General features: G+C 35.4%; 2 protein-coding genes across 2 annotated transcripts in view; one reads left to right on the forward strand and one right to left on the reverse strand.

Annotated features, from left to right (window-relative positions):
• The window catches only part of LOC149814619 (T-complex protein 1 subunit gamma), a 47,385-nt gene extending 37,647 nt beyond the window's left edge, over positions 1-9,738 (forward strand). The window contains exons 9-14 of the mRNA XM_089989649.1: positions 5,544-5,821; positions 6,396-6,780; positions 8,198-8,323; positions 8,419-8,523; positions 8,944-9,018; positions 9,104-9,738. Of these exons, the coding sequence (XP_089845775.1) occupies positions 5,544-5,821; positions 6,396-6,780; positions 8,198-8,323; positions 8,419-8,523; positions 8,944-9,018; positions 9,104-9,292 (1,158 nt within the window). The 3' untranslated portion in view covers positions 9,293-9,738. The remainder of the gene's footprint in view (positions 1-5,543; positions 5,822-6,395; positions 6,781-8,197; positions 8,324-8,418; positions 8,524-8,943; positions 9,019-9,103) is intronic.
• LOC149814620 (uncharacterized) overlaps positions 1-16,206 on the reverse strand; it is a 57,130-nt gene that overhangs the window by 13,037 nt on the left and 27,887 nt on the right. The window lies entirely within an intron of this gene.

Here is a 16,206-nt window from a genome sequence, read left to right on the forward strand (position 1 = left end):
CACAAAAGAAGGAGAGGAGGAGTGGCCATATGGCCTTAAAAGAAGAGCCACCTAGGGGCTCCCATGGAGTCGTTGGGAGCCCCCAACGGTCACAAATGTGACCGTTGGGGGCCCCATCAACTCCATGGTGGGGCCCCTTTTAGGTGGATAAAAAACCAAAAAAATAAAAAGTAAATTTACAAAAAGAAAGAAAAGAAACAAGTACCCCTATCGGGTACTTGTGAAATGACTAAAATACCCCTATCGGGTATTTTAGATTATACAAATATATATGTATATAAATATATACATATATATGAATTACATATATTTTAACACATCTTACCTGCCTTGACATAATTCGAGACACTCTCTGGAATCACTTGAACTACGTTTTCTTGGCCCACCCATTAACTACATCATACAATAACATATATAGTAAGTTTGTAGCTTTTACATATTTAGATGCATCCACCGACCTCAAAAACATCACCCCTAAAGGACAATAAACAAGAAAAATGATGAGTGTCCTTTCCTTTGTGTCGGTCCACCCGTCTGACATTATGAAACACCCATATTTAGCCCAATGTTGCTTATATGATGCTCAAAATTCATTTGTTCTTATTACTTCCTTGTCCAATAATGACTCTCCTAGCTCATGATATGATGATGCCTTCATTCTAGAGTCAAATTGCCCTATTGACTCAATCATTGTCTGAAAACTTGGCAATCTTGTAGCATTGAATGCAATCCCAGTTTGGTAAAACCACCTACTGATATACTCACATGCACGTTATCTTTCTTCCTTATACCGATTTTCTGTCGTCGTTTGCTCTATCCCTGTAATCCCTGTTGATTGTTTTTTCTTCTCTAGATCGATTCGAAAATATCCATCTAGTGGTCCTTTAGGCTGTGGAGGTCTCAAGCCAAAACCACTTGCATTAGACTTCTCTACTTCTATTTTTGATGCTCCACTTCCAAGCATGTTAATTGATCTTCTATCATATACCTCAATTATTTCATTCTTTTCATCCTTCTTCCTCTTAGAAGCATTCATGTAATCTGAAACTTTTTTCTTGACATCTGGTGTTACTCTGCTACATGCTTTACAATTGCCTCCTATGTCAAGTAGATATTGCTTAATTATGTATATCCCGCCAGAATATGTTCCAAGGCAAAGTTCACATGTCATAGAATTCATATCGTTCTTATCTTTGCAAAAAGCCCACTCCCATGTCGGGTCCTTTGAATTCCTCTTAAATTTATAGAATGTTTCATTTTGAATAGCTGAAGTAGAAGCACTGCACTTGCACTTGCACTTGCACTTGCACTTGCACTTGCACTTGCACTTGCACTTGCACTTGCACTTGCACTTGCACTTGCACTAGCTGATGATGTCCCCTCCATTTGTTATTGTATCACAAAAAAAAAAATTTAAAAGAACAAAATATATATTAGAATCACAGAATCATATGATATATATTGGCACATTGCATTTGTATATGATATACAATTAAAAAACAAATTCACATAGATCATGCAAACTTCAGGAGAAGGAGATGAAAATATACACTAAGGGACTTTCTTTTGGATAGAGGATGTTACTTTTTCTATAACTATTTTTTTAATCCTCAGTCTTGAAAAGAAATAGTAGGCCTGGTGCAACATGATAGAACAAAGGATCTAATATTGGGAAAAAATGTTTATAAAACTAGATCATGAAATCAGTCAAGAGGCAGTAGCTACTAGCTCATTATAGTTTCAAGTCATTATCTAGGTAGTAGCTACTAGCTCGTTATAGTTTCAAGTCATTATCTGTACAAGCTACAAAGGCATTGCTGTGTTTGGATTTTGCTTCCTTGTTTTCCTTATTGGTTACTCAACTTATTGACTGTTGGGTCTGATGACAACTATAAAGTATAAACATGAAACAATCAACAGTGAAAAATAGGGCATGCAATTTATCAAATAACTGTGTATCATACTATCATGTATAAAACAATTGCATTATGCAAGCATGGGTATTTAGGTCTCTACATCTGGATTTTGTTGTATTGTATTTGTCTTTGAATGTCTTTAATGCCATTTTTTTGTTTTCACGGTGATTTATATGTGACTGAATTTTTCAAATCGGTTACACTGACCCTCTAGATAGTAGTCGCAGCAAGGAAATTCACCCTTAGTTATTGTTATATTCAGGCGACTTCTATGTTGGCCTGATCATGCATCTGAAGCAGAAAATACATCAAAAATGTCAATTCCCTCTTGAAGAAAAAAAGAAGAGAGGTGGAGGAAGGGTGTGAAGAAGAAGAAGAGTCGGGAGAGAGAAAAGACAGCGAAGAAGAATAAAAGAAAAAAAAGAAGAGAAACGGGAGAGAGAAAAGACAGAGAGAGGAGGAGAAGAAAAGAAAAAAGAAAGGCGGAGGAACTATGTGAAGAAGAAGAAGAGCCGGGGAGAGAGAAAAGATATAGAAGAAGATGAAAAGAAAAAAAAGAAGAGAGGCGGAGGAATGGTGTGAAGAAATAGAAGAGTCGGGCTGTCGAGGAGAGAAAACTAGACAAAGAGAGAGGAGGAGGAGAAGAAGAAAAAGAAGCATGCATACCTGAGGCTGAGGCAATGGCGGTGTCGTGAGAGCGATGTCGGTGCACGTGACTGCGATGACAGTGGTCAGACGAGCCTGCAGTTGTGAGAGTGAGTGAGAGGAGAGATCGAGAGAGCAGAGGGCGAGAGAGGAGAGATTGAGAGAGCAAAGGGCGAGAGAGAAGAGAGATCGAGCGAGTGGAGCTCATATGAAAAAGAGGAGAATAAAACCCTCCCCCCCTCTCGTGTTTTAATGTTTTAAAACAAATGACTTTCTTGCCCTCGAGCCTAGGCGATAGTTGGTTCCTAGTCGGGAAAAATGACCTTTTTTTTAAAAAACTTAGGAATCGGTCCGATTCATAGGTTCCTTAGCGACTAGCCCGACTAGGCCTAGTCGGCGCTTTGGACTACATAGGTAAGGAGCACATAATTAACAAACTTATTAACATGTTTAATCTTTTCTTCACTTTCTAATCTATTATATAGTTTCACAAAAGAGAGGTTGGATTTGTCCTTTGGGGCAGCAAGAAGCTCTATGAAATTGTGATGATGTTGGCAATGACATAAACAAAGCGTAACCTTGAATATATACACATAAATTATATGCTGATCTTTAATAATTTTAAGAAATATAAAAATAAAATAAAATAATATGGTTAATGATAAGACGTATATTTCCCCAGCAACGGTTACATCATTAATCATTTTATAGAATTTAAGATGATTCCTGAATTCTGAGTCCTTGCTCATCTTCACACTAAATAGTTTCTTGTGAAGATTATCAATAATTTTAGAAGTCTCCTTATATTTGCTTTGAGAGCATTCAAAAGTTCCTTGCTAGTTTTGTAATGCTCAAAAGAGGATATAAGATGATCATCCATGGGGTAAGAATGGTAAACACAATATGATCATCGTTATTCCACTCATTCCACCAAATATGAGCTTTTATTCAGGAGCGGACTCAAAAAAGGTAGGTGTAAGAGTATCTAAGGTGTACTTCACATATTTGGAGTTTAAAGGAACTAAATCTTGCGATGCCACAAAGAAAAGTTTTTTCTATTCAGCTTATCCTCTTTAGGGAGTCTAAGTAAATTACTTGGATTAAAACTGATTGCCATAATATATCACATGAAGTTCCTAATAAGTTTCAATTCAAGCTTTGATACCAATGTTGTTAAAACACGGTGGGTTAGGATCCACTAATAATCTATAGAATTTACTATGCATCAATAGGCCAATGCATGTATATTAGTCGAGCAACGACATACAATGATTATTGAATTGTTATTTCCTAGGGTGAGACCCCTTATTTACAAAGTTTTAGAACTCCCATTTCCCATTAAAATTAGGAGTCCCATTTAGTCTAACCTTAACCATCAGTTATTTTGATAAGACCAACACTCATTAGGAAAAAAAATTCTTGAGATTTTGAGGATACCAAAAACAAAGTCCAAATACAAATCTTACAAGCATGTCTAAAGCAAGATTTATAGAAAACATGTTTGGAAATTGATGATTTTGGATTTATATAATATTTATTTATCATTTACCATTATATCAACTTGAATAATAATGTAAGACATAATAGAGATGTGACCTATATGGTGCCCTCAAACTAGGTCACGTAACAAGTTTAAAAAATCTTTACTCACCCAGTACATAGACACATGAACATTTGGCACATTTCATTATATAAGATAAAAGTTTGCTTAGGCAATCTTACCTCGATGGCCACCAGCCGGTGTGATTTCTAATCATTGACTCTCTAGAGGGCTACTAGCCCTTCGTGCTTACCTTAATGTCTAATGACATGAACATACAACGAAGGTCTACTACAGACATGTGTTGTATGTTCTAGGTTTTTGCTAGACCCTCAAGTGATTTCATGATTGGCACCGCCAGTAAGTCCATCTTCTGAAGGCCTCGTCCTGAGAACTTTCTAATGCAGAAAACAAAGGAAGGCACATTGCATCACCCTAACTCACTCAGTATTATATTTCTAACCTGATATATGAGACAATAGTGTCATTGTATTCAAAGTTTGGGTCTAAGATTTTCACCTGTCAAATTGAGACATTATTTGTATTGATGTCCATATAAGCTCATCTTGTAATCCATTGATGAGTACAATATAATCTTGTGCATGTGATAATAGGAAATTTTTCATAAACAAAATAGAATTTATTTATTCAAATGTTCATGGGTTTCATTGAAAAGTTATGCAAGGATATATACGAGTCAAACATGCCTTCTCTGCTTGTGTTCTTTTCCTCTGTTATGTATAAAGAAGATTTTTTCACTTATCATGGTCTGTTCTCCTCTCTAAGATTGGTACTCTTAGTAACCCAAGTAGCTAGTGATTCCCAAACCTAAGGTCAGCAAGTCATAACAGCTATGAACAACACTAGGTGCTGTTAGAATATGTATTTCTTGCTTATTGTTCATGGATGTGGTATTCAACATTCCTGTAGGGTTACTTCAGTCTCTTGTTTGTTACTGTAAACTTGTGATTATCGAAGGTACTCTTTATGTAGTTAAGTGTATATTCATTGTACGGATGCTTATATAGCAATCTTGAAACTGAGCTTGATTACATGGTATTAAACTTTAGCTGATTACAAGCAACAGACCGGTCCTTATTAATGGTGATGATGATAACTGCATTTGTTGTGATTGGGTTCTGATGATCCTCCACTTAGCTTTTGTCTCGCTGTAGGCTACTGTGGTTCACCTTTGGCATGCTTCGTAAAATTTTACTAAACAGTCAGTTCATTTGCAATAGGTATATTTTATAGATAAAGCATTTTGTTTGGCTAACTTATTAAAACCTTTGCATGTATTCTTGGGGGTTCCTGGCTTTTACTATTGTCTGTGATTTTGTTGGTCATACCTCCACCATCCCAAGGTTTTAGTATATTATTTTTCTCCATGTTTTATTCATATTGAACATGAGCCACCAACCTTTGCCTGCTCATGTGTTCAGGATATGGCGCTTGAAGCTACTACAACTGTTGGTGTTGACCTTGGACAAGGGCTACGAGAGGTAGACATTAAAAATTATATAAAAGTTGAGAAGGTTCCCGGTGGTCAGTTGGAAGATTCCAAGGTTTTAAAAGGAGTAATGATAAACAAAGATGTTGTTGCTCCTGGAAAAATGAGGAGGAAGATAGTGAATCCCCGTATTATTCTTTTGGATTGCCCTCTAGAATACAAGAAAGGAGAAAACCAAACAAATGCTGAATTGGTGAAAGAAGAGGATTGGTAAGACAGTTTTCACTACCTACCTGTTCATTATGTATTCTCTGTTTGTAGGTTAGTGTATGCTGGAGAAGCCCGTAACAGTGGACGCACAAAGCGTCCCCTGTTATTGGACGTTTTTTCTGCCACTGATCTCGTGTGGTTCAGTGGCGGGAAAAGATTTTCACGTTGAAACGGGATTAGCAGCGGTCCCGACCGCCACTAATGCCTGTTTTTCTGCCCAGGTCATTAGCGGCGGTCATGACCGCCACTAATGACCACAAAACACAGGAAATCGACGAACGAGCGTCGTTCAACGTGGAGCCCGTCCGACGTTACGGACTCCTCGTTTATGCTGTATGCTATCTATTGTTTTGCTTTTTTCTTAGTTGCTGATTTTTTCCTTGTCATATAAGGCATAAAAGGAAGAAAAGAATAATCTTCTTTTCCTTTTTCATGTAGAAAATTTTAACATATTGCTGGCATGACACATATTTCACCTGCATAGTTAAGGATTCAGCTTTTTCATTGATTATTTGTTTATGTAAAACAATTTTGTAACCTATTTAGTGTATGGAATTGATATGCTGTCTGACAGGGGACTTCTGTTGAAATTGGAAGAAGAATATATTGAGAACCTATGCACACAGATATTGAAGTTCAAACCTGATTTGGTAATCACAGAAAAAGGCCTTAGTGATCTAGCCTGCCATTATTTGAGTAAGGCTGGAGTAAGTGCAATTAGAAGGTTAAGGAAGGGTGACAACAACAGGATTGCGAAAGCCACTGGGGCTGTTATAGTCAACAGGCCAGATGAGCTGCAAGAATCTGATGTTGGAACTGGAGCGGGGCTTTTTGAGGTTAAGAAGATTGGAGATGAGTTCTTTGCCTTTATTGTGGAGTGCAAAAACCCAAAGGCATGTACCGTTCTTCTAAGAGGTCCCAGCAAGGACCTCCTGAATGAAGTTGAGAGGAATTTGCAGGTAAATATTGATGCTGTATGTCATTGATGATTTTTAATATAAGTTGGAACTTGGAAGCTTTATATTTAGAATTCAAACCTTTTAAAATTGTCAATCTTATATTGAGGCAGTGGAACTGAAGAGTCCACTTGAATGCATCTGGATCTGAGATACTAGAATCTTAGATTCATGGATTTCTGGTCCAATGTGGCCTCAAAAGAAAATTGGACTAGAAATCCACAGATTTGTATTGTTTTGGGGATCTCAGACCCCGAGCATCTGAGATCCCCCATTTGAGGGAAGGTCTGATCTGGTAAGGTCCCATGCGAGATTCGATTTTGATCCACCTGTCCATGGATGTTCATTCAAATGCAACCTAACTTAATTGGCTCATATTTGTGTCAATAACTTCATGGTCTTCATTAACCCAATGGACTTTTAAGGGATATGGCCCAAATTGATAGGCTGAAACCACTAGTCCATGGTTTCAGGTCAGTTCTCTACTGGATCCAACAGGTAAACATGCATCGCTATAGGAGTCCTTTGGTTGAAGTCTCTTTTCTAATTTCAATTTTTTTTTTGCAAACCATTGTTTTAGATTTTTAGGTGGCCTGCATCAAGGCATTTTGTGTATGCGTAAGCTCCACCATATGTTAAAAGAGTTGTATTCCTCCACTGCATGTTAGGCGTACCCCATGTCTGAGGTTGCAACTTAGTTCATCATCTTTAGATCATTTGAACCCAATGCTTGTTTTGTAATTCTATACTTGATGGGATAGAAAGGCCTTCACTTCAAGGAACGAGGTCTATGTCTTGATGCATCAAGGCACATTGCTCACTTCAAGGTATGGGTGAATGTTTTGATGCCTCAAGGCACAAATAGATACACATACTCTAAAACGCATATGCCATACCAGATGTAACACATATTCCTTGTTGGTCCCTAGTCCAAGAACCTGTGATTCAGTCAGGCATATGTTAAAGCCTTTTTTGGATTCCCCTTTGTTTTCACGTAAAATTTGAACTTTATTGAAACCGTGGTTTTAAAACGAGGTGAATATCAAAAGCTTCCTGGCATCACTAGAGGCCCATGCTGCAAAAGGTGCATGTCACACTGTATGGGCTTGCATGTCACCATGATCATATACTTCTTGGTGCTTTCAACAAGTATATTTCATCAGGGCATACTGATTTTGCTCCTGAACCCCTGTTAGTTTACTTGTAAATTGAAGTTCATCTTAAGGGGGACATTAAACTGTAACATTGGGAGTCTCTCCAATCATGCAGCTGTAAAACGACATAGCACATGGGCATTTGGTTTTTCCTCATATATTTGAATGGCATTTGAAAGCGTTTTTCCAGGTCTCATGTGGCCAAATCACCAAGACTACCTTATATATTTTAAACCATTGTTTTAAACTATGCATAAAATTTGCAGGATGCAATGTCTGTAGCAAGGAACATAATCAAGAACCCAAAGCTTGTTCCTGGAGGTGGTGCTTCTGAGTTAACTGTTTCTGCTACCTTGAAGCAAAGGAGTTCATCTATCGAAGGGATTGAAAAGGTAGAATTTCGGTACTTTCTTTCTTGTCCTTTCTAATAGAAGAATTTGATTAGCCAACTCTTATTTTGTCTGTCTGTTGGTTGGTCATATAACAGTGGCCCTATGAAGCTGCTGCAGTGGCTTTTGAGGCAATTCCACGAACGCTGACTCAGAACTGTGGAGTAAATGTAATTCGAACAATGACCGCCTTACAAGGAAAAGTAAGATACCATGGATCGTTTTAAAACTTGATGTAGACTTGGGTAATTGGTTTAACTAAGCCCTTTAAGTTTTCTGAACTACTTGCCTGTTTTGTTCGTAGTAACAAATATTGCTTGTGATAATATGGGCCAGTGTTTTTCCTCATATAAATTTAAAAATTATCCTTTTTTCAAGAAAATCTTAGTAACAATACAAATTTTAAAGTGAACAATTTGAGAAATTTTGTAGTTCAAGAAATACTGTTGTAACTGGTGTTCCTGTTTTTCATGTCATATGTTTTTTTTATGAGAAAAAAGCTCTTGAAAATGCTGAAGTCAGGAAAATGGTGGTATCTGTGTCTACATTTTTGTTGAATGAACTTGGTCTAGGTTCTATGCACATTCTGCTTACTCAAAACGTTTTGTATTTTTCTGCGGCAGCATGCCAATGGTGAAAATGCTTGGGTTGGGATAGATGGAAATACAGGTGTAATAGCAGACATGAAAGAGCGTAAGGTACTGGTGTGGTTTCATAATTTATTTATTTTGCTTGTATATTTCTAGCACTGACGATTGTTTTGGCCACCGTTCTTTGTTTCAGATATGGGATGCCTATAATGTGAAAGTGCAAACATTCAAGACAGCCATTGAGGCAGCTTCCATGCTTCTGAGGATTGATGATATTGTGAGTGGCATCAAGAAGAAACAGGCTCCAGGGAGCCAAGCTCCATCAAAACCTCAGATTGAAGAAGAAGGTGATGCAGATAACGAACAGATACTTCCAGAATAGAAGAGAAGAAATCACTTTGCAAGAATTTTCGGCAGTTGGCTGTCCTTGTGTTTTGTTGGGAAAAAAATTTGGTTTTACAGTGAATAGTTCATTTGTTGTTCTTCACAGTTTTCCTTTATGAAGTTTTGCTTTCATGTTCTGAAGGTGCATTAGGAATGGGATGAAGAGGCCTTTTGGTGCTCCAAGTCTAACGCTAAAGCCATGATGTTGTTTTCGCTGTGGAACACTTTAGTCATTTCTTTCTTAGAAGTTCCTGGCTTTTAACATAACGACTTCTTGGTGCTTGTAAAGAACTCTTCGACTGTTTTGCCCCATAATCATCTCTTGGAGCATGCATTAATTTTGGAATGAGTGGGATTTTGGGAGTAGCATGTAGCTCCCATACAGTTTTCTCTTAAATGTCCTAAACAAATCAAGAAAACATAATTATAGTTATTTTTTCTGAATCTGAACCTGTAGGTATGTTTATCATTTTTCATTTGCTAAGAATTTTGCTTTAGTTCAAAGTATTTAAAGCAGAAAATTTGCCTTTTTGGTCATTAAGTTTTAGTGCAATATGAGCAGTTGATGGTTCTGTTGTATGGAAAACATTTTTAACATCAACAGTTCATCATGTAAAGCATATTTTTTTTTGAAAGGCATGTAAAGCATGTTTTCTACTAAGTATACCATATACAACCTACAAGGGCTTCTTAAGCCTGACTAGGTGGGTTGGTTTAATTTTAAGGTGTTCCAAGTTAAAAGTTATTAAAGAGTTCGAGGGTTGTGCTTCCCTTGTTGCAAAGCTGAAGACTCGTAAAAATATCATTGATGGACAGAGTCAAGTTGGCACGAATGGGTTGATTAAGATCCAATCGACCCAACAGCAATTCTAAAAGGGTTGATTCAGATGGGTTATATTCTTTTAAATGGGTTAAACAAAATTTTAATATATTTTATTTTCAAATAACACGTGTCATCTGATGGTAAAAAGTTGTTGATTCACAAACGATTCGATCCTATTCTTAGGTTTTTTTAAGAAACCAATTCACCTAGTGAACCGATTTTAAAATCATTTGTTTACACTGTGAATACTAAAACAGGGCTGTTGTTAATGCGGCACTTTTCGACCTACAAATGGACGTCTAAATCAGTGGAGGTTTCTAATCTTTATCAAATGTTAATAATAATAATAATAATAATAATAAACGGTAAATTCAAAACAAGCACACCTGTGTATATGCTTAGGACCTACCCGCCACCCAAAGTTTAGGTTTACTAAATTTGACTTAATTGGATTTGTATTACGTTTTGCTAACTCATATAGCGATTACTAGTTTTGAGTTTATTATGTATAGTGATTCCTGTAATAGCGATTACTAGGTAGAGCGATTATGAAGTTACCATGACTTGTACGTAGGTTTGCTCAACCGTTAAGCGATTTCTGGTTTAGGGTTTATTATTTGTAGTGTTTCCTTTAAGTGTAAGGAACGTCACATAAGATTAGTTTTGGGTTTAGGGTCTAGAGTTTAGGTAAACGTCATCTGATTAAGGGTGAAAAAATTTGACACGACCCGCCAACCCACTTCTTAGGCGGGTTCGTGTCGTAAACGGGTTGGGTTCGATTTAGGGGTATGCCAACCCGGCTGACCCATTTAATAAACGGGTTAGGCGGGCGGGTCAACCCGTTTACCTGAACCTGACCCGCCAACCCGCCCGCTAACACGAACCCGACCCGCTAACCTGCCAACCTATTTACCCGACCCGTTTATTAAACAGGTTAACCGTGTCGTGTCGGGTTACTCGTTTAATAAATGGGTTGGGTTCATGTTTGCCACAGCCGACCCGTTTAATAAACGGGTCGGGTTCATGTTGAGGTATGATGACCCGCCAACCCGTCGACACGACCCGCCAACCCGACCCGATTGCCACCCCTACATCTGACACACTACTACTGTTAAGCGACGTGTCATTCATTTACATATACTAGCATCGTTGCGATGATACTAGCAAATGAAATGACATCTTTTATTTAATGCGCAATTTAATTAATTTATTTAATATAATCTTTGGTGACAGTATTTTTGAAAATGGGCAGGACGTGAAATGATTAACTTCGGTAGTGTGTTCCTCAAGGAACACACGATGTTTCCTTTAAGAGCAAGGAATAGGCGACATTTCATTTTCCTGCTTCGTGAACAATGAACAGAAAACCCGACGTATCAGTTAACCACCATCGTCGCAAAAACTGTATCGATGTCGAAGAAGGAAGCTGCGATTCAGTCGACCGTCCATAAAAAAGGTACCTTTGATTGCTTTAACCTGCATTGTCTTTTTTATGTAGTTTACATTTTGCTTATTGAATACAATGCAACAATTTCTTTACTGAATATTCAGCTAATTTCAGTTCAACATCCACAAAACAAGGTGCCCCAAAACTCAATAAAATGCTCGAAGAGAACATCGACCAGATGCGAGATGAATTTACAGAATGACACACTATCAGTAATTTTATACGTATGAAAGCACTATCCGTTATACATTTACGTATGTCGTGGTCATGTATATTAACAAGTGCATATTTGTTGTAAACAAACTATACACGATTTCATCATGTATATTCAAAGAAAGGGATTATCCATGCCGATACGCATCGTCACCCCTTATTTTATGGTATATTGGTTATCTTATATGTTTATTTTTTTATTTACTAATGTACCTGCGTGTTTTAAACTTACTATTATTACTGTTTCGTTCAACAGAGTATCGTCCGTCGAATGCCATACGCAGCTGGATTTTTAGATGGACTACAATATTGGGGTGACGATAACTAAATGACAGACTTCTCATCAAGTGAAAAGGTTTATGACCATATCGATTTGCAAGATGTTAAATCGATTTAAGATATTATTTTGATTCATAATATTGATTTCTGTATTGATTCTTAATATCTATTTTAAGCTATCAATAGGAATTTACATATCCATTTAAGATATTGTTCTAATTCTTAATATCGATTTATATGTTGGATCCTAATATCGATTTAAGATATTATTTTGATTATTAATATTGATTTATATGTTGATTCTTAATATCTATTTTAATCTATCAATAAGAATTTACATATCGATTTAAGATATTTTTCTGATTCTTAATATCGATTTACATGTTGAATCCTAATATTGATTTAAGATATTGTTTTTATTCTTAATATTGATTTCTATGCTGATTCTTAACATCGATTTTCAGATATTGATTCCTACATTGTGGCAATCAGAAAAGTATTGAGTCTTATACATGTTGGATATACCAAAACAAAAAATATGGTTATACAATTCCTTGGACTATAACATTGGTGTAGACCATGTCATTGTGCATTTGGTAATTTTCTATCTATAAGATTACCGTATCTTCTACCATGGCCCGAAATTTACTCGCTTTTGCATAAACCACATGTTGAATTTTTCAGAGACATGTTGGGTGTCAACATTGGCCCGTAGAGGATTCACGTCGCCGATGATGCTCCTTTACAAAATAATGGTGTCGATTGTGGAATCTTTGTAATGAAGTATATTGAAGCAATATACTATGGACGAGTACCATAATTCACCGTTGTATGTTGTACAGTTAAACATGTTTTATTATCCTATATTATTGCTTACTACATTTTAATATTGGTCTGACTATCGGTTTTTATTTTTTCAGGATGATATTCTTGGATTCTGCACGGAACTATGCAAAAAACTGATGGATTTTCTAATTGCAATGGATACAAAACCCCAGGCTGCAAAAATCCCTAGAAAGCAACGAAGGACGCGAGGCCCCCAGGAGTAAGAGAAAGCCATTTTAAATGTCTACCTGTTCTCAAGGATAACATGAAGAGGGTTACGTTCTACTACTGAGAGAGAGAGATAGCAATTTTTGGTTCAACGTTCAATTTCCCGAACATGAGAATTTTTTTGTTTACAGACATTTATAACAAATTTTATATACTGTATACAAATTTTATAAGACTGTTCAAAATTCACATTGATCCATAAACCAATATTACGCACTAGAACATGTGTGTTGAAAATACAAATTGCCACTTCAAGCGTGCAAATCGCAATAATGTCAATTACGCAGGCACATATTTCAAAATCATAATACAAATATCTTAAAAATCAAAACATCTTATAAAATTACGCACCTAACACTTGTTAATATCGATTAGTAAGCTATTATGGTGAATTGTCGTATATCGATTTGTAAGCTATTATGTGTTTTCTAGTGTCGATTTGTGAGATATTATTCTGTTTGTTAATATCAATTTGTAAGCTATTACACTGAATTGCGGTATATCAATTTGTAAGATATTATCTGTTTTCTAGTATTGATTTATGAGATATTGTTTTGTTTGTTAATATCGATTTGTAAGCTATTACGCTGAATTACGGTATATCGATTTGTAAGATATTATGTGTTTTCTAGTATCGATTTGTGAGATATTGTTATGTTTGTTATTATTGATTTGTAAGCTATTACGCTGAATTGCGGTATATCGATTTGTAAGATATTATGTGTTTTCGAATATCGATTTGGTGATATTGTTGTGTTTGTTAATATCGATTTATAATATATTATGCTGAATTGTCGTACATCGATTTGGAAGATATTATGCTGAATTGTCGTACATCGATTTGGAAGATATTATGCTGAATTGTTGTAAATCGATTTGTAAGATATTAAGCCAAAGCGAAGTGAAAATTCTTACGAGCTTTCTTAGAAATGGTCACTTTTAGGTCATTAATTGATGAAATAGGGAAAGATTCATCAACGAGTTTAATCTTTGGCTTCTTAATGTCAATCTGTTTACTATTTTTGTCAGCATACCCTCTCTTTTCCCAAGAAAATTAATAAGGCGAAACCGCATCCGCAACTCGCCTTTTTGAGAATGAAGCTTCTCGATATAGTGTCGATTTATGAGATATTATTTTGTTTGTTAATATCGATTTGTAAGATATTATTGGTGAATTGTCGTATATCGATTTGTAAGATGTTATGTGTTTTCTAGTGTCGATTTGTGAGATATTTTTTTGTTTGTTAATATCTATTAGTAAGCTATTATGGTGAATTATCGTATATTGATTTGTAAGCTATTATGTGTTTTATAGTATCGATTTGTGAGATATTGTTTTATTTGTTAATATCGATTTGTAAGCTATTACGCTGAATTGCGGTATATAGATTTGTAAGATATTATGTATTTTTCAATGTCGATTTGGTGATGTTGTTTTGTTTGTGAATATCGATTTGTAATATATTATGCTGATTTGCCGTATATCGATTTGGAAGATACTATGCTGAATTACCGTAAATAAATTTGTAAGATATCAAGCCAAAGAGAATTATGAGATTTCTTAGAAATAGTCACTTTTAGGTCATTAATTGATGAAATAGAGAAAGGTTGCAGTTTCAATCTTTGGCTTCTTAATGTCAGTCTGATTACTGTTTTTGTCAGCACACCCTCTCTTCTCTCGAGGAAATTAATGAGGCAAAACCTCATCCGCAACACGCCTTTTTTAGAATGAAGCTTTCTGATATAGTGTCGATTTGTTGATATTGTTTTGTTTGTTATTATCGATTTGTAATATTATGATGAATTATCGTATATCGATTTGTAAGATATTATGTATTTTCTAGTATCGATTGTTGAGATATTGTTTTATTTGTTAATATCGATTAGTAGGCTATTATGCTGAATTGCCGTATATCGATTTGTAAGATATTATGCAAACATCACAATTGCGCAGTCTGTTTACTGTTTTTGTCAGCACAACCTCTCTTTTCTCGAGAAAATTAATAAGGCAAAACCGCATCCGCAACCCGCCTTTTTTAGAATGAAGCTTCCCGATATAGTGTCGATTTGTGAGATATTGTTTTGTTTGTTAATGTCAATTTGTAAGCTATTATTGGTGAATTGTCGTATATCGATTTGTAAGATATTATGTGTTTTCTAGTATCGATTTGTAAGATATTGTTTTGTTTGTTAATATCGATTAGTAAGCTATTATGGTGAATTGCCGTATATCGATTTGTATGCTATTATGTGTTTTCTAGTGTCAATTTGTGAGATATTGTTCTGTTTGTTAATATCGATTTATAAGCTATTATGCTGAATTGCGGAATATCGATTTATAAGATATTATGTGTTTTCGAATATCGATTTGATGATATTGTTTTGTTTGTGAATATCGATTTGTAATATATTATGTTGATTTGTCGTATATCGATTTGGAAGATATTATGTTGAATTGTCATAAATCAATTTGTAAGATATCAAGCCAAAGAGAATTATGAGCTTTCTTAGAAATGGTCACTTTTAAGTCATTAATTGATGAAATAGGGAAAGGTTAATCAGCAGGTTCAATCTTTGACTTCTTAATGTCAGTCTGATTACTGTTTTTGTCAGCACACCCTCTCTTCTCTTGAGAAAATTAATGAGGCGAAACCGCATCCGCACTACGTCTTTTTTAGAATGAAGTTTCCCGATATAGTGTCGATTTGTTGATATTGTTCTGTTTGTTAATATCGATTTGTAATATTATGCTGAATTGTCGTATATCGATTTATAAGATGTTATGTATTTTCTAGTGTCGATTGTTGAGATATTATTTTGTTTGTTAATATCGATTAGTAGGCTATTATGCTGAATTGCCGTATATCGATTTGTAAGATATTATGCATAATTGTTGTATATCGATTTGTGAGATATTATGTGTTTTCTAGGAATGAGTTTTATGATATTTGTAGTATGATTTCTATTATAGAATTACAACAAAGAATTATAATATTACAACAAAGAATTATAGATTTACAATAAAGAATTATAGAATTACAAAAAAGAATTATCGATTTACAACAAAGAATTACAAAATGCTAAACATTACAACGAT

The sequence above is a fragment of the Nuphar pumila genome, chromosome 15, assembly GCF_984573655.1.
Source record: "Nuphar pumila chromosome 15, dmNupPumi1.hap1.1, whole genome shotgun sequence".
Taxonomy (NCBI): Eukaryota; Viridiplantae; Streptophyta; class Magnoliopsida; order Nymphaeales; family Nymphaeaceae; genus Nuphar; species Nuphar pumila.